Consider the following 20,030-nt stretch of genomic DNA (forward strand, 5'->3'; position numbering starts at 1 on the left):
ACATGATGAAAGACGATATATTCGTAACGACAGACCTGAATTGCATCAGAACTGGCGGGATTTAAACAGGGCAGGGCCTTCTCGTCAAGGCGAATTTGTAGAAGTTTGGTCTCCTAATCCCAATAACGGCGCGCGCCAACAAAGAGACAGACAATGACTCGCACAGCAGGCAGCCGCGTGCTCCAGCTGGCTCAGAGAAAAATAACATAGACGCTAACCTTGAGAAAAATTCCAATATTCTTTACCGACGTATACCGCATGACAATTGCATTCAAGTTCAAACTCTGAGTACTATGAAGAGTAAAAGATTTCACCACACTTCACATGTAAAACCGTTTATTGAAAGATAATCTGCTTTTTAACTTTGCCATATAACTTTTCACTTTACATTGCTAGTAGGCTTTGTCAGACTTAGAATCTGTTAATATGCAACAATGTTTGAAGTTAAATATCCAGTCAAGAACCAAGAGAACTTATTTAAACAGAAATTACGAATGCATTGTTATTGTGAACAGACGACACAGTGTTATTGTGTGTGTACATTCTTGCTTGTTAGTTGCACGATTACGTAACGACTATAAGGCTCACATACTTAGAACATTTACCAGTACTGCTAATGAGATTCTAATGCAACATTTGGTTTACTTGAAAATACATTCCAGATTCAAAGTGCTTTCTGAGAGATACCAGACGACACAGTGGTTAGTTTATTTGACAGCTACACGACTATATCACGACGCTACTAATGAGTGACAATTTACAATGTTGCTTTTGCGGTGTATCTGTTTTATATCTGCACAGTTTTCTGAATTCTTCTGGAAAGAAAAACATGTTTTAGTAGTAACTTTTGTGGTATAGCTACAATGAGACAGCCTTTTCCGTAGCACAACAATACATTACAGCACAGTACTTTCTTCATCACGGCAATAAGCGTAATAACTAAGATATCTATTCGCAAAGCATTTCATTTTTGTGTATCGTGAGGTAAGTACATTGACTTCTGCAGAACTTAGCTTTCGGAGGACGATAACTACGACACTTCCACAGAGATTATCTTACAACAAGACGCACAGTTTAGCGCTACAGTACACGCATTTGAGTGATTAATTTTGTACTTAAAACATTTATTTTTAAGGATATTTGAAGTACAATGATACAAAGGTATTCCGTGATACATTTCATTCCATTGCTGTAATCTGTAACACCTGAGGGTATTATTCATTTATCCTCAGGGGGGTACACGCTTACTTTGTGTACCATGTGTTTGGCAAGCACAAGGAGCCCTAACTAATATGGTATTTGCTTATACAACTTTACACATCGGTACCATGTTTCTCTAACACACAAATTACACAGCTATCTGATCATTTAACTGAGAGATAAACATTTCTTTATTACATCATTGACACATGTTTACGCAGTTACACAGTTGGATAACTTCACACTTATGAAACTGTATTTTGTCTGTACTTTGTAAACTGTTCATATTTTTTTTGGAACCATTGTGATATTATGAGAGCTTTGAATGATATATTTGGTATGGGATCACGATCTTTAAAGTACGTTTGAGGTGGATGAAACTTTTGACATGAGCAGAGAACTTTTTTTTAGGATTTGAAATTATTGCAGAAAGCTACGGCGATTTTGTGAGTTGACTGAGGTGTTATGATGTTATTTTTATGACGACGATGTGTATTATGCTGCTGAGGTATGTTTGTGATCAATAAGCTGATGCTATATGAGGAATTTGATTATGCTATGTATTAATTATGATGAAATATTGAAGTGTCGTCGCAAGATTGACGTGTCGACTAATAGATATATGTGTAATAAGGTAAGGAGTAATGAGTAGTGGTTAGGGACTGACTTGTGAAGAAGTATGTTGGAAACCAAGAATCGTACTTTAAGAGTTATGAAATGTGTGTAAATGCGTGACTGTATCACAATGCTGACGAATATTTTTTTTGGACACTTATATTTATAGGATTTTGTTTCTACAGATTTGCAACGCTAATTCTTGACCTGTGAAATATTTTTTTATGAGACTGTCACTGTAGCGGAAACTGCTGTCGTAAATATTTCCGTAAGAAAGTTAAGTGACCACCTGCACGTAATGCGTCGTGGGCACCCAGATGGGCGACAGTCGCCTGGAAAGAAGTCATTAGTGTGTGCCAGAGGCGCAGGTGGAGAAGAAAAAAAAGGGAGGCCATTATCCTCGCTATTGACGTTCCTTTGCAGAGAGCATCGCATAAACGACACGGTCGAACTTGAAAACATATGATTACACTGTGGAGCTCTTAATTTATCATATTTACTGAAATGAAATGATGAGAAACATTTCACATCTATTGTCTTTCTAGTTGAAAGATTGCTTACTGCACTATGAAATGCCATATGGCTAATGAATGATGTTTCATGCCGTCCTTTGTACATATTTGCTCATTTTCTTTAATATCTAGTTTCTAGCTGCACTGCAGCATTGGTTAAAATAAAATTTAATATATGTACTAATATAGTTATTTTATGCCTACAGATCCAGTCAATAAGAAATTTATGATCTACTTCCAAGATAACGAGGGCACATAAATAGACATTTCCCTTCACAGGAATTGCATAAATAATTTCTTTACGATTTGGTAACTTATCTGCTAGTGTAAGTTTTCGTGATGCATCACTCTAGTGTTAAGATGTGACATAGGTATTAGACATGGCCATTTTTAGTGTAATATTTTTTTCTGCTTGAGGTCTAGGTTTAAATTTTATTTGCTGCTGCTGTTTGCCAGGCATAGTGCTACTGAATTTTAATTTGTGTTACTCTGCTAAGCCAGATTTATTTTTCTTGTTTGCTGCGCATTGCCTCATATTAGTTGTAATGTGAATTGCTTGGTAATTTAGATTTACTGTAGCTTGCTTTGCAAATTTCCATTTTTTTGTCATTGCTGTTTGTGTTAATTGTTTTGTGCTGCTGCATTGCCTCGTCCCTTAGTTTAATATCTGAGCTCAGTAGATTTAAGTTAGCTTAAGAGGGGGTAGACTATATAAGAACCTAACTATGGAGAATAGGGAAAGAATGCTTTGAAAGTTATATGGAAACGATTTGGGCCTAAATGAGTATTGTACAATGAGCCATATTTATTTTGAAAGAAATATGGTTAGAATACAGAAAAGAGGTACAGATAGGACTTTTTGGGAGTAATGATGAACGAAGGGAGATCTCCAAGAACAAAAAAGGTTTTGTTCGCAAAATACTGCAGTACCAAAAGTTACACTGAAAACGAACCCTGTCCTTTCCATTGTGTTATCCCCTTATGTGTTTGTGTACCCTTGTGTATTTGTTTTCTTCCTGTCTCTGTGTACTGTTTCATAGAACTTTTTTCTCTTCTAATGCTAAGTTACATTCACTATGATGAGGAATACTGTTATCCTCAAATACAATTGGCATTAATAATATGTTATTTACTTTGTAAAGATGTTTAGACATTATTAATTCTGTTCTGTGAAAGTTATTCTGATCTTTTATGTATGTACTCATGTCATAATTCCTGTAACACTGATGTATATGTTTATTTCTATTCTGTTGTAAAGCCTGTACTACAAATGTTATCTGTATTGTTATGTTCTTTAATGATGTATTTTGTACCTTTGTAAGTGTATTCTTATGTTATACAATTGTAATTGACACCAGTTCATCAAATTAAGTAACTTGTAAGTTCCATTTCACTGCACACGTTTCTGTTGGTCGTAGTATATGGACAATATGTGAGAAGTAGGGACTGTTAGTGTTTGCACGTGTGTTAATAATTCAGCAAGGGACTGGATAACAGCATTGCTGGTTCTAAGGACAATTCCAAAAACTTTGTGAGTGCACAAGTGGTGGTTATGGACTTGCTATATTATCCGCAAGACTCTTCAATGGTGATTGTGCACCTGCACAGTCACAACAGATGGCTGCTGGCCATCTCTACAAGGACTACAGTGGGTCTGCATCTTTGATGACCCACCAGTACCATTGTCTCTACAAGGACTACAGTGGGTCTGCACCTTTGATGACCCACCAATACCATTATTTCTACAAGGACTACAGTGGGTCTGCGTCTTTGCTGACTCACCAGTACCATTATTTCTACAAGGACTGCAGTGGGTCTGCGCCTCTGGTGGCCCACCAATACCACAATCTCTACCAGAACTACAGTGGGTCTGCTCTGTGATGACCTACCTACCAATATTCTTCAAAACTTCGACTGACTCTGCTGTGGGTTTGCTCTGTTGTGGCCCATTACCTGTCTGCATGTCAAGAGTCAGCACTGTCTTTCCGTTGGAATACAACACTACTTCTTCAAGACTGCATGGAAATCCTCTACTTCCGTGTGCATTTTCTTTTACTGCTCAGACTTTGAGAAAAACCCTGCAGTGTTACTGTGATGAATGATCAGGACTGTCTTTATGGACTGTGAGAAAATTTTAGCATTTGACCAACATTGTATCAATAAGTGTGTGCATTTGATTTCTCTGTTACTGTAATTGTGAAAAAATTTTTAACAAATATGTATTGGCCAGTGCCCAAAACAATTTGTAAAATTTTTTGTGCGGAGCATGGGGGCTATGTAAGTAGGCTGTTTCTGTTTTCTTATTGGTAACGCCACGTAGCGCTATGTATGACAATCACTGGCTGTGCAGTGTGCAGTCTGTGGCTGCTTTGCAGTGTTGTAATACTCGCCATTGTAGTGTTGGGCAGCTGGCTGTGAACAGCGCGTAGCGTTGCGCAGTTGGAGGTGAGCCGCCAGCAGTGGTGGATGTGGGGAGAGAGAGATGGCGGAGTTTTGAAATTTGTGATGAACTGCTATATATATTATGACTATAGAGGTAAATACATTGGTTGTTCTCTATCAAAATCTTTCATTTGCTAACTATGCCTATCAGTAGTTAGTGCCTTCAGTACTTTGAATCTTTTATTTAGCTGGCAGTAGTGGCGCTCACTGTATTGCAGTAGCTTGAGTAGCGAAGAATTTTGTGAGATAAGTGATTTGTGAAAGGTATAGTTTAATGTTAGTCAGGGTCATTCTTTTGTAGGGATTGTTTGAAAGTCAGATTGCGTTGCGCTAAAAATACTGTGTGTCAGTTTAAGGACAGTCATGTAAAATTGTTCAAAAGGGGACGTTTCAATATATGTGAATTACCTTCCATTTAACATTCAACAAGCAGAACTGGTACTTTTTGCAGACAATATTAGTGTTATAATAAATCTCATTAGGAAGAAAAGTCACAGATGAGATTAATAACGACGTTTCTCAAATAACTATTAAGTGGTTGTTTGAAAATGGACTCTCCCTAAATTTGTAGAAAAGAGACTATATCAGTCTTGTACAACAAATAGCGTCATACTAGCTACTGATGTAGCACATGAGCAGGAGTCACTAAATGGCAGAGAATGCTTCAAATTTTCGGTTGTACATAGATGAAAACTGGAACTGGAAGAAGCATATTACTGAGCTTCTCAAACAATTAAGTTCAGCTACTTTTGCCGTTCATATAATTGCTAATCTTGGAAACAAACGAATCAACCTCCGTACATATTTTGTGTATTTTTACTCAGTAATGTATTATGGAATAATTTTCTGTGGTAACTCATCTAGAAAGAAAGTACTGATAGCACAAAAGCTAGCAGCAAAAATAATGTGTGGTGTTTACCCAGAGACGTCCTGTAAGTACCTCTTCAAGGAGGTAGCCACTTTAACTGCGCCGTCACAATACATATTTTCGCGAATGAATTTCGTCATAAATAATCCATCCCAATTTTAGAAGAACAGTATATCCATACCTGCAGCACTAGAGGGAAAAATGACCTTTGTTACCCATATTTAAAGCTGTCAGTAGATCGGGGAAGAGCTCAACGTTCAACAAGAAATTTTTTGCTCTTTTGGCTAATAACATAAAATGCCCGACAGGCAGCAAATCTATCTTAAAATCATTTAACATGGACAACTCCTTCTATTTCACTGAGGAATTTCTACTTCAAAATTGTTGGTCAGTTTTTTTAAGAAAAGGCTTTTTTTAATGTAGTTGTGTAAGACTAAAAAAAATAAATTGTTCATGAATGTTAACACTAGTCATGTACACACACCCTGTAAACTGACTCGTTCCACGGCCATGTGATAAAAGAATCGTTCAAATGATCTCTGATACATATGACTAACTACATAACTACGTAATGTGGGTCCAAGTGCAGCATAAAAATTCTATTGTTACAAGTGAAAGTTCGAGTCTGATAGGTGCTCCAATCTCGACCTCTGCTCTTGCTGCCTTCATCACCCGACTACGCATCATGGACTTACTCCCAGATTCAAGTTTGCCAGTAAATTTCTTCTGCTATTCCAAGAGATACAGAAGAGGGTTTGTGAAGCTTAGAACAACAGAGAAGAAGTATTGGCACATTGGATTTTCGCCCCGGCCAGAAGGCCTGTTCGGATAGCTCAGCCGATAAATGTTTATGGAAATAACTTAACAGAGCCGTTTCAGATCGTAATTCTAGCACTTTTTATGCAATAAACGTTTGAATAAGAGCACGTTCCCGATCACTGTGCCTTTCTGCACCTAAATAGGTTTAGAAATACAGCAGAAAGTGATTAAGAACTTTACAGTTACATTCACTTTAAATATCTGATGATTAATGACAGCATTTTCTTGTTTCAGAATGGGTGTCAACGATGCAGCACAAGACAATAAGACAGGCGACGATGATAAGGGAGATACTGCACGACAGACTCAGTAAGCGAAGCTTTCACTAAATGTTTGATGTTATGATTATGATGACAGCATGTCATGATCAACAGTCTTTGTCAGTATTAATCCAGCAGTTTTAATGAGATGCGGTCAAAGTAAGCGCACTGTACAAAATATTAGTCACTTATGTATCTTACACTGTGTAGCAAAAACATAGTTTATTATTAATCGCGTTGGCATCACACTGTGATCGGTGGAGGAAACTGGTGGCTCCTGTGGTCGATGACGACGGAGATGACAAAGTGAATGGCTAGGTAGAAGCTAAGTCCAAAGAGTATCGAAAATCATAAGAATGTGCAAATCAGAACAAGCATATGAATCGAAAAACGTAAACACAGTCAAGGTCAATCAATCTGCTATGAACGGTATGTGCCAAAGGCTTCAGGGAATAGCGAGGAACTGAGGGACAAGTATGGGGTCGCGGTATTTACAGGCACTCTGGCCTCAGTAGGTGGATCCATGTGACATTCCTGTGACAGCGGAGTCCTTCGTGGGAAGGAGCTGGGACCGTGCTATGGAGCCTGAGCATCTCTGACTTTCCCTCCAAATCGATAAGCTGGGAAGGAAATACGAATCATAAACCGGATACCAAACCCCTCCCCTCTTTAATTGGCGTGTAGGGCTGGAATTGTTCCAGCCTGTCCGGATTTCGTCGAGAAGTGGGGGTGGTGGTGCTGGAATTTACGCCAAAGCCTTCCGCAACATTTCCTCGTCGTGATCGGCCGGGTCATATGTCGACGCTGTCTGTGGAATTGTCAAAAATCCACTATGGGACTTAACAGCTATGGTCATCAGTCCCCTAGAACTTAGAACTACTTAAACCTAGCTAGCCTAAGGACATCACACAACACCCAGTCATCACGAGACAGAGAAAATCCCTGACCCCGCCGGGAATCGAACCCGGGAACCCGGGCGCGGGAACGCTACCGCAAGACCACGAGCTGCGGATGTGGAATTGTCAACCGATCGATTGTTTCTGGTGTGCTGCATGGTTCTGCCGGCATGGTCTGCATGGCAACAATGGTTCGGCTTCCATGGAAACCTCAATCCAGGTATGCTCAAGTTCTGCCAAATCCTTGGAGAGGGTGTCTCAGATGTTGGTGGGAGCTGGAAGTGGATTAAGGGGTAGAGGGGGTTCTACCTACATTAGCTCCTATCACTGGTCGTTTTCGATGACCTGTTGTCGCATAAAATGAGTGCAGAGGTTGTTGTGGTGATGACAGGCACACTGCTGGGAATGCTTGTACTGAGGAGGGTGGTGCGTGAATCACGTCAGTTGGCTGCAGGGGGGAGGGGGTTAGTTACGTCTCTTTATGGTCAGAAATGACTTTCATGCTTGGCTATTCACTCCTGATCGGTCTCAGTCTCCAGTATTTGTCGTCCTCTACTGCCGACGACACCTTGCATCGTTTGTGGAGTTCTAGGCGAAAATACCGGTCCACACTTGGGAGCCGACGCGGTAATAAGGCTGTGTGCATGAGCGGTGGGCTCGCTGAGTCAGGCGCAGCAGGTCAAACAGGATGGAGGGACTGTGCACTTTTTTCTGGACTGCGTTTCTTTACAAGGGTACACTGGTACATTGCAAGGAAGATGGTGAGTGTTCCTCAGAGCCAGTCGTTGTCATTATCTTGCGTATCAGCGATCTTGACCATCTGCTTCGCTTTAGAATTTGATGGTGGACTTAGGTGCTCAGTACTGTTGTGTTTACAAAACTCCTGAAACGCAGTATCCATGAACTGAGGGTCATTGTCGGAAACCAGGGTGGAAGGTGCCCCTCTGTTGCGAATGGAGAGGGTACAGATAGTAGCTGATGTATTGGTGATAGCCATCTATGCCACATGCGGGAAGTTGGGTATAGCATCATCGACTGACAGTCACATTGTTCCTCAGACTCGTTCAACAGAATCAATACGTTATTTTTGCTAGGGGTGGTGAAGGCTTGACTCTTTCAACAGAATCAATACGTTCTTTTTGCTAGGGGTGGTGAAGGCGGGGCCGAGGATTAAACTGCGGCGCTGGGGCTGAATTATTGTGGGTGCAGGTCTCGCTGATCTGGACCCTATGTTCTATGGCAGCGTCAACAGCAGCCCAAGACAGATGATGCCGCGCTATTGCCTTCATTGTTACTCCACATTCTTCAATTTTCAGTGTGGAGTAGCCTCAGTATGCAGGAGCAGAGTTACCATCCAGTGTGCAGATTAGTCTATGGCTAATAATAAGGCACCATCGGTTGCTGTAAGCTGGTGTTGTAATGAACGGCATGTTGGGTCTATGGCTGTAAGCAGGTGCTCCGGCCTACCTCGCTATACAGCAGCCAACACACTGCAGAGCAATGGATCATAGCCTGTTGGTATTGCTACTTTGCACCCTTAATTGGGAATTCTTCGAGGTTGTGTCACTGTCAAAGGCAAAACAAGGCTTTTGTGGCTTTCAAAGTCTGTACATGGATCACATGTCAAGCAGAAAAGTGCGTTTGTGTTTGAATGCTGTATGATGAGCCTGTAATAGATCTTGTGTTTACAGTTACTAGGGGACAATGCCCAGCACTGCACCCGCTGTGCAACCTTATCGGGAAGTTTCGAGTGGGGACCGAATAGCGAAGTGAGGGGCTTGTAATTGGTGATCATATTGAAACTTGTTGGCATAGAGATGTACGTGAAACGGACCGTTCTGCCCCGTTACGGTATTTGCGGGCCAGTACTGCACCAATGCTGCAATCTGAGGCATTAGTGGTTAGCGTTAAGTATATGCCTGGGTTGAACGTTGCTAAAGAAGGAGCCGACGAAAATCAATGCTTAAGTTACAAGAAAGCTTTCTTAAATTGTAATTTGTTTGTCTGTACAGTGCATCACATCTACGGATTTCCGTCCCATTCGGATAATTCCTTCGAGGTCCTTTTTTCCATACTCAATTAACGGTCGAGTACCTGAAAGTTCCGAAACGCGTTACTGAACGGATCGATGGTGGTAACCAAGAAAGTTTGAATACGGAAACGAGGTCTCGATCAGGCAACAAACTAACGAGACGTTTCAGGGCAGGCTCCAGCTGTGTATTTAAAAAACAGTCAGGTGCATGGCTTCCGCTTTTATATTATTATTGCCACACTGCTATTTTCTGAATTTTCATTGTTTCAACTTCTGTCCCACTCTCGCTCACTGACTGCCTCCGACTTCTATTGGCGCCAGAAGTAGTACTTGCATCCCACGGCGGTAATCGCCCTTTGCGCCCGCCCTCTTGTTCGTAGTGAGAAACGAAACACGTAGGCAGCTGCATTTTCAATGTGGACACAACACCCATCGACGTCGTCTACTCATTTGGTCAGTGCAAATACCGCTGGTAAGTAATTTATAGGTTATGTATACACTCTGCTGGGAAAAAAAATAGTGCACCTGGAAAGACGATGCCACCTGGAATAGTAGAAGTACTGACAGTGGTTTCAACGTCGTCCGCCAACAGATAGCGTAGTTACAATAAAATGAATACCCCTAGCTGCATACAGGCGTTGATATACAGTTGAAATGTGTGCCCCGACAGGGAGTCGAACGCAGGATCTCCTGCTTACATGGCAGACGCTCTATCCATCTGAGCTACGGAGGACACAGAGGATAGTGCGACTGCGGATACTTATCTCTGGCACGCCTCACGTGGGGCCTACATTCCCAACTCATTGTCCCGCACTATATTCATAGTGCCCCTGTCCATTATACTCATTACTCGCGGCTTTTTGCCGATTCCCGTAAGAGTTCGGGCACTGTTTGTGAATCCGCACAGAAGGAGATGGTCAAATGGCCGGTGAGCCTTGGAATGGCTTCTAGAGCACCATCTATGTCCACCCTTTAATAGGGAATGCTCACAGCCAGAAGGCACAGTGTGATGCAAATGTGTGAAGCAAACAGGAAACCATGCCACGGAGAGGCATTCCTGCTTCCTACAGCCAACTCAGCGAGTTTGAAAGCGGTCAGACTGTGGCATTCCCAGTGACGAGATGGTCCTTTCGGAGAATTGCCACACAAATTGGGCGTGCTGCGTCAGTTGTGCTACGATGCTGGTACCAATGGCCACGTGAACATTCTCACATCTGCAGACGAGGTTCTGGACGTCCATGCAGCACAGACGTCCACCAGGATTGTCGTATTGTAAGGGCAGCAGTGGCAGATTGTGCAGCTACCACAGCACAGATAACAGTGGTTGTGAGGCCATACGTGTCAACACGAACTGATACGAATCACTCATTAGCAGTGGGACTACGGGCACGCACGGCTCCAGCCCGTGTTCCACTCACGCACAACATCGACGTGCACGGCTCGACTGGTACCGTCGAGCATCACTTGGAAGATGGAAATGGGTGCCGTGGTCTTCAGCGATGAAAGCAGATTCTGCCTGCACCCAAGTGATAGTTGTTTGCGTGTACGACATAGATCTGGTGAGCGTTGTCTCGTAGAGTGAATTCGTTCAAGACACACTGGCCCCACCACAGGTCTTATGGTCTGGGCTGCGATGAGCTGCAATTCTCGCTCACCTTCGGTGTTTCTGGAGGAGACGGTAAACAGCACTCGGTACGTGCAGAATATTGTTAGACCCTTTCTTGCAACAGGAAGGTGATGTGTTGTACCAACAAGATACTGTTCGCCCAAACACTGCCCATGCAACTCAACGTGCTCTACAAGGCCTGCAGCAACTTCCCTGGCCAACACGATCTGCAGGCTTGTCTCCAATGACGCTGTGTGGGACATGATGGGATGAGAAATGACTCGTGCGGCTCGTCAACCAACAATTCTTACAGAACGACGTGAATAGGTCGATCACGCGTGGCATAACGTATTCCAGGATAGTATCCACCATCTGTACGGTCGACTGGATGCCAGAGTCAGCGCCTGCATTGCCACATGTGGCGGCTGCATCACGATGTAATATCGGCATGTCGGCAAAGGGCGATACCTGGTACCTCAGAACCGCTTGTGCTTACTGATCTGTAAATGTTGTCATTTCATGTACCCCATATGCAGTGTTGCAACAATAAATTTCGAATGAATTGGAAACCTCTAAAAGGGTGTACTAATTTTTTTCTGGTAATGTATTTGGAAATACAGGAAATACAAAAAAAGGTAATTAAGAGGGGTAGGACGTCAAACGGGCCGACTTGGAGCAGGAGAGGCACCACAGGACATTTTGATTTCCACTGTCTATACTTTTACAAATAAGTTCAAAAAACTTTGTCAGCATGACCAGGAAGGATTCAGAATTCACACTCATAGCAGTGCAAGTTCGAAAACATAACGAAATGATTTCTGTTACATGTGAAATTTCATAATTTTTTCACTTACTAATGTCAGTATTTGTTGCTATAGGTACACTTTTCTTCATAAGTAAGAGAGATTCTTCGATGAATTTTGCACTGCATACAAACCATACTTAGAGCTGTATGAAACTCTAGAATTTTCCAAATCTATTAAAAACTGTGGTAAAAATTGAGGTAATTAACTACAAAATTTGTGTTTTTTCTAAACATGAAGTTTAAAATACAACAGCTCATTCGTTTTTTCATAAATTAAATAAATTCTATAGTTTCATACACCTGTAAGTATGGTACGTATGCGGTGCAAAATTCATCGAAGAATCTCTCTAACTGCCGGCCGAAGTGGCCGTGCGGTTAAAGGCGCTGCAGTCTGGAACCGCAAGACCGCTACGGTCGCAGGTTCGAATCCTGCCTCGGGCATGGATGTTTGTGATGTCCTTAGGTTAGTTAGGTTTAACTAGTTCTAAGTTCTAGGGGACTAATGACCTCAGCAGTTGAGTCCCATAGTGCTCAGAGCCATTTTTGAATCTCTCTAACTTATGAAGAAAAGTGGGCCTATAGCAACAAATGCAGCCATTAGTAAGTGAAAAAATGATGAAATTTCGCACGTAAAAAATTATTTTGCTATGTTTTCGAACTTCTACTGCAATGAGTGTGAATTCTGAATCCTACCTGGTGATGCTGACAAAGTTTTATGAACTTATTTGTAAAAGTATAGACACTGGAAATTAAAATGTCGTGTGATGCCTCTCCTGCTCCAAGTCGACCCGTTTGACGTCCTACCCCCATTAAGCTATATGCTAGTTAAAAAAAAAGCTCACATCATTCAATTCTTTATTATGCTTGTTTTTTCATATTTAATCGTATAATGTATTGTTTACTCGTATTAGCGATCTTTTATAGACGAGCTTATGAGTCGTAGTGTCGGTAGACCTAACTAACAATTTAATATTATTTTTTTCCAAAATATTGCAACCTTTGTGTATGTGCATATACACTCCTGGAAATGGAAAAAAGAACACATTGACACCGGTGTGTCAGACCCACCATACTTGCTCCGGACACTGCGAGAGGGCTGTACAAGCAATGATCACACGCACGGCACAGCGGACACACCAGGAACCGCGGTGTTGGCCGTCGAATGGCGCTAGCTGCGCAGCATTTGTGCACCGCCGCCGTCAGTGTCAGCCAGTTTGCCGTGGCATACGGTGCTCCATCGCAGTCTTTAACACTGGTAGCATGCCGCGACAGCGTGGACGTGAACCGTATGTGCAGTTGACGGACTTTGAGCGAGGGCGTATAGTGGGCATGCGGGAGGCCGGGTGGACGTACCGCTGAATTGCTCAACACGTGGGGCGTGAGGTCTCCACAGTACATCGATGTTGTCGCCAGTGGTCGGCGGAAGGTGCACGTGCCCGTCGACCTGGGACCGGACCGCAGCGACGCACGGATGCACGCCAAGACCGTAGGATCCTACGCAGTGCCGTAGGGGACCGCACCGCCACTTCCCAGCAAATTAGGGACACTGTTGCTCCTGGGGTATCGGCGAGGACCATTCGCAACCGTCTCCATGAAGCTGGGCTACGGTCCCGCACACCGTTAGGCCGTCTTCCGCTCACGCCCCAACATCGTGCAGCCCGCCTCCAGTGGTGTCGCGACAGGCTTGAATGGAGGGACGAATGGAGACGTGTCGTCTTCAGCGTTGAGAGTCGCTTCTGCCTTGGTGCCAATGATGGTCGTATGCGTGTTTGGCGCCGTGCAGGTGAGCGCCACAATCAGGACTGCATACGACCGAGGCACACAGGGCCAACACCCGGTATCATGGTGTGGGGAGCGATCTCCTACACTGGCCGTACACCACTGGTGATCGTCGAGGGGACACTGAATAGTGCACGGTACATCCAAACCGTCATCGAACCCATCGTTCTACCATTCCTAGACCGGCAAGGGAACTTGCTGTTCCAACAGGACAATGCACGTCCGCATATATCCCGTGCCACCCAACGTGCTCTAGAAGGTGTAAGTCAACTACCCGGGCCAGCAAGATCTCCGGATCTGTCCCCCATTGAGCATGTTTGGGACTGGATGAAGCGTCGTCTCACGCGGTCTGCACGACCAGCACGAACGCTGGTCCAACTGAGGCGCCAGGTGGAAATGGCATGGCAAGCCGTTCCACAGGACTACATCCAGCATCTCTACGATCGTCTCCATGGGAGAATAGCAGCCTGCATTGCTGCGAAAGGTGGATATACACTGTACTAGTGCCGACATTGTGCATGCTCTGTTGCCTGTGTCTATGTGCCTGTGGTTCTGTCAGTGTGATCATGTGATGTATCTGACCCCAGGAATGTGTCAATAAAGTTTCCCCTTCCTGGGACAATGAATTCACGGTCTTCTTATTTCAATTTCCAGGAGTGTATAATACAATTATCATGTGTAAAGAAGTTTTGCAAATACGCAACGTAGCGCATTAAAGAGTGAAGCTTGTTTTACGACATTTGACATCGTTGTTACAATCAAAGCTTGTGAAAGTGGAAAGTGTAAGGCAGCCTATATTTTGCCTGTCTGTGCAGTTGTACTAGTGTACCAATTCTTTTCGTAATATATTATAAGGAAATACTCATCTAATTATTGAATATATAGGTATCCTTACTCAGTCTCTTTTTTATGTTCTTGTCCCAACGACATTTTAAACCGCGAATCTCTAAGTCAAGGTCTTCAGTAAATTTGATCTGGTGACGCTGCTCCTCACGTGCCTCACTACACACCATCTGATCAGAAGTATCAGGACGCCCCAGTGTAATGCGGATTTTGGCACTAGATGTCACCAGAGGCGGACTCGCCGTATAAAAGGAGGAGGGGTGTACTCTGTTGTGACTAGAGGAACAGTAACAAACAGCAGAATTGGTAGGTCAGGAGAGCTTAGTGACTTCGAACGCTGACTGGTCATACGATGTCCCCTGCGTAACGAATCCATCACGGACATTTGAACCCTGTCCGTCCCGATAGCTGACTGATCAGCGCGACGGATTGCCGTCCTACGGGCCCGGGTTCGATTTCGAGCTAGGTCGGAGATTTTCTCCGCTCAGGGACTGGGTGTTGTGTTGTCTTCATCATCATTTCATCCCCATCCGGCGCGCAGATCGCCCAACGTGGCGTCGAATGTACACTACTGACCACTAAAATTGCTACACCACGAAAATGACGTGCTACAGACGCGAAATTTAACCGACAGGAAGAAGATGCTGTGATAAGCAAATGATTAGCTTTTCAGAGCATTCACACAAGGTTGGCGCCGGTGGCGACACCTACAACGTGCTGACATGAGGAAAGTTTCCAACCGATTTCTCATACACAAACGGCAATTGTCATGCCTCGTGTAAGGAGGAAAAATGCATACCATCACGTCTCCGACTTCGATAAAGGTCGTATTGTAGCCTATCGCGATTGCGGTTTATCGTAATGCGACATTGCTGCTCGCGTTGGTCGGGATCCAATAATTGTTAGCAGAATATGGAATCGGTGGGTTCCGGAGGGTAATACGGAACGCCGTGCTGGATCCCAACGGCCTCGTATCACTAGCAGTCGAGATGACAGGCATCTTATCCGCATAGCTGTAACGGATCGTGCAGCCACGTCTCGATCCCTGAGTCAGCAGATGGGGACGTTTGCAAGACTACAACCATCTGCACCAACAGTTCGACGACGTTTGCAGCAGCATGGACTATCAGCCCGGAGACCATGGCTGCGGTTACCCTTGACGCTGCATCCCAGACAGGAGCGCCTGCGATGGTGTACTCAACGACGAACCTGGGTGCACGAATGGCAAAACGTCATTTTTTCGGATGAATCCAGGTTCTGTTTACAGCATCATGATGATCGCATCCGTGTTTGGCGACATCGCGGTGAACGCACATTGGAAGCGTGTATTCGTCATCGCCATACTGGCGTATCACCCGGCGTGATGGTATGAGGTGCCATTGGTTACACGTCTAGGTCACCTCTTATCTGCACTGACGGCACTTTGAACAGTGGACGTTACATTTCAGATGTGTTATGACCCGTGGCTCTACCCTTCATTCGATTACTGCGAAACCCTACATTTCAGCAGGATAATGCACGACCGGTGTTGCACGTCCTGTACGGGCCTTTCTGGGTACGGAAAATGTTCGACTGCTGCCCTGGCCAGCACATTCTCCATATCTCTCACCAACTGAAAACGTCTGGTCAATGGTGGCCGAGCAACTGGCTCGTCACAATACGCCAGTCGCCGGCCTAAGTGGCCGTGCGGTTAAAGGCGCTGCAGTCTGGAACCGCAAGACCGCTACGGTCGCAGGTTCGAATCCTGCCTCGGGCATGGATGTTTGTGATGTCCTTAGGTTAGTTAGGTTTAACTAGTTCTAAGTTCTAGGGGACTAATGACCTCAGAAGTTGAGTCCCATAGTGCTCAGAGCCATTTGAACCAATACGCCAGTCGCTACTCTTGATGAACTGTGGTATCGTGTTGAAGCTGCATGGGCAGCTGTACCTGTACACGCCATCCAAGCTCTGTTTGACTCAATGCCCAGGCGTATCATGACCGTTATTACGGCAACAGGTGGTTGTTCAGGGTACTGATTTCTCAGGATCTATGCACCCAAATTGCGTGAAAATGTAATGACTTGTCAGTTCTAGTATAATATATTTGTCCAATGGATACTCGTTTATCATCTGCATTTCTTCTTGTTATAGCAATTTTAATGGCCAGTAGTGTAATAAGACCTGCACCAAGGCGGTCGGACCTGTCCCGGAAGGGGCCTCCCGGCCAATGACGCCAAAGGCGCATTTCAGTTTCATTCGAACCCTTCTAAAGCTGCCAACCTCGACTGTTGATGATGCGATTCTGAAGTGTAAAAAATGGCTCTGAGCACTATGGGACTTAACTGCTGAGGTCATTAGTCCCCTAGAACTTAGAACTACTTAAACCTAACTAACCTAAGGACATCACAAACATCCATGCCCGAGGCAGGATTCGAACCTGCGACCGTAGCGGTCTTGCGGTTCCAGACTGCAGCGCCTTTAACCGCACGGCCACTTCGGCCGGCTTTCTGAAGTGTAACATGGAGGAACAACCACTGCTAAGACAAGACCAGACAGGTCTTGTGTACTGACAGACTGAGACTGTTGAGCATTCCGAAGGGTGGTTCTAAATAATCACATGAAACCAGCGGGAGGAATCGCTCGTGAGTTGCAAAGTACTGCCAGCAGTCACACTGAGTTTGCGTATGGAGTGTAAAGGGATGGGAAACAATGGTCGAGCAATTGCTTACAAGCCACGCATTTCTTTAGTCAGATGGTTGAGGTGGTGTAAAGAGGGACAGTCATCCAGTGAAGCGGATGACTGGTAACTGGTGATTTGGAGTGATCAACCCTATGGCAATCCCATGGAGGAGTTTGGGTTTGGCGAATGCCTGCAGAATGTTACCTGGCATCCTGTGTGGTGCCGAAAATGAAGTACACAGAAGGAGATGTTACAGCATAGAAGTGTTTTTGGTAGTTGGGGAATGGTTTAGTTTTAGTTTTAGTTATGCCATGTTCCGTAGATCATTTTTCCCGATTCTTTTATCTATATGATGTGGAACAGGTCAGATTACAAGATATATATGCACACATGAATAGTGCTAATATTAATATTACTGAAATTTTTAGTTCTACACGTGCAACTACATTTAGAGGTACAATCTTTTTTTTTTTTTTTTTTTGCCGTTTCTGAAACAGAAACTCGTCCATGGAATAGAAGGAGTTGTCCAAACGAAATGATTTTAAGCTAGATTTAAAACTTGATCTGCTACCTGCCAGACACTTTATGTGGTTGGGCAAATGATCAAAGATTTTTGCTGCTGAATAATGTACTCCTTTTTGAGCAACTGACAGCTCCAATAACGGACAGGAAAGGTCATTTTCCCTCTAGTGTTGTATGTATGAACATCCCTGTTCTTCACGAATTGAGATGGATTATTTGTAACGAATTTCATTAGCGAATATATGTACTCTGATGGTGCAGTTAAAATACCTAACTCCTTTAAAAGGTGCCTACATGATGTCCTTGGGTGAACACCACTAATTATTCTCACTGCTCTCTTTTGTGCAATCAATACTTTATGTCTAAGTGATGAGTTACCCCAGAAAACTATTTCATAAGACATTATTGAGTGGAAATATGCAAAGTACGTTAGGAGGCTGATCTGTTTATTACCAGGACTAGCGATGATACGAAGAGCGAAAGAAGTTGAACTTAGTTGTTTGAGAAGCTCGGTAATATGCTTCTTCCAGTTCAAGTTGTCACCAATCTGAATACCCAAAAATTTGTATAAATCTAACCTGTTAACTGAGCCCTGTTCATATGCTACATCAATTGTCGTTATGACTCTATTCGGTGTACAGAACTGGATATAGTGAGTTTTTTCAAAACTAAGGGAGAGTCCATTTTCTGAGAACCACTTAATAATTGTTTGAAAGACATCCTTAACAATATCTTCAGCTGTTTTTTCTGGAATGGGATTTATTATAACACTCATGTCATCTGCAAAAAGTACTAGTTCTGCTTGCTGAACGTTAAGTGGGAGATCATTAACATGAATAAGGAACAGCAGAGGACCTAAAATTGAACCCTGTGGGACTCCCTTTATGATAACTCCCCATTCATTAGAATTTACCACCCTCCCAACATTATTTGTGCTATTCAGCACGACTTCTTGCTCTCTGTTCATTAAGTATGATTCAAACCAGCTGTGTGTATAGCCTTCAATTCCATAAAACCTGAGTTTTTCTAAGAGTGTACATGACCCACACAGTCAAATGCCTTCCTTACTGCACTTAAAAAAAATGTTTAGTGTGGAAGGGTATGAACACATTTTACAGCTTGTGTATGTTATATGAATGTTATTTGAGGGCTGCAACTCTATTGTGAGATTTTTGTGAAACAATATATATACTGCAACAAAAAAGAGAAAACTATATAAAACTAACTCCACTCAGAAAATGAAAAGTATACTCACTGCTTGCATTCCTTTCTCAGGCTAACCCTCCTAAAATATAGGAAACGTTTTCAGACTACACAACATCAACAGTGTCTTCACAAGACATGGTAAACCGCAACACACACTGAGGCACAATATTAATGCACACACAGATAAACACTCACAACCAGGCATTTATAAATCAGTTTGTAGCACCTGCAAAGCCTTCTATGTAGGCCACACAGGGCGTGACTTCCAAAAAAGATACAACGAACATACAAATTTCTACCACACTTGTGAGTATAATAAATCAGTAATAGCCTCCCACACAAAAAACACCGGCCACCCATTCCATGATATCGCGCGTGATCTTCATATATTACATAAAAGGGACATGGGACGCCAAATGGACTTACATGAAGAATTGAAAGTATTCATTCAATAGCACAGAACATTTGGACATGTCGCTAAATGATAAACTTGGAAGTAACAATATTAACTTCTCTAAAAACGTATCTAGTGTTGAATACCTTTTTTAATTCGAAAAAATATTCTTTATCAGCTCCTCACCTGATATTCGCCTTGACATAAATATGTTGTTGTTGTTGTGGTCTTCAGTCCTGAGACTGGTTTGATGCAGCTCTCCATGCTACTCTATCCTGTGCAAGCTTCTTCATCTCCCAGTACCTACTGCAACCTACATCCTTCTGAATCTCCTTAGTGTATTGATCTCTTGGTCTCCCTCTACGATTTTTACCCTCCACGCTGCCCTCCAAAGCTAAATTTGTGATCCCTTGATGCCTCAAAACATGTCCTACCAACCGATCCCTTCTTCTAGTCAAGTTGTGCCACAAACTTCTCTTCTCCCCAATCCTATTCAATACCTCCTCATTAGTTATGTGATCTACCCACCTTATCTTCAGCATTCTTCTGTAGCACCACATTTCGAAAGCTTC

At 43.3% G+C, this 20,030-nt stretch overlaps 1 protein-coding gene across 2 annotated transcripts in view; it reads left to right on the top strand.

Moving 5' to 3' along the window:
• LOC126234347 (vesicular glutamate transporter 2.1-like) overlaps positions 1–20,030 on the top strand; it is a 165,970-nt gene that overhangs the window by 64,577 nt on the left and 81,363 nt on the right. Inside the window, exon 2 of one of the 2 annotated variants that reach the window (XM_049943032.1) lies at positions 6,691–6,765. In XM_049943032.1, the coding sequence (XP_049798989.1) occupies positions 6,692–6,765 (74 nt within the window). In that variant the 5' untranslated portion in view covers position 6,691. Of the gene's footprint in view, positions 1–6,690; positions 6,766–9,916; positions 10,117–20,030 lie in introns of those variants that run through there. The other variant, XM_049943033.1, reaches the window with a different exon arrangement.

Source organism: Schistocerca nitens, chromosome 2 (genome assembly GCF_023898315.1).
Source record: "Schistocerca nitens isolate TAMUIC-IGC-003100 chromosome 2, iqSchNite1.1, whole genome shotgun sequence".
In the NCBI taxonomy this organism is placed as follows: domain Eukaryota; kingdom Metazoa; phylum Arthropoda; class Insecta; order Orthoptera; family Acrididae; genus Schistocerca; species Schistocerca nitens.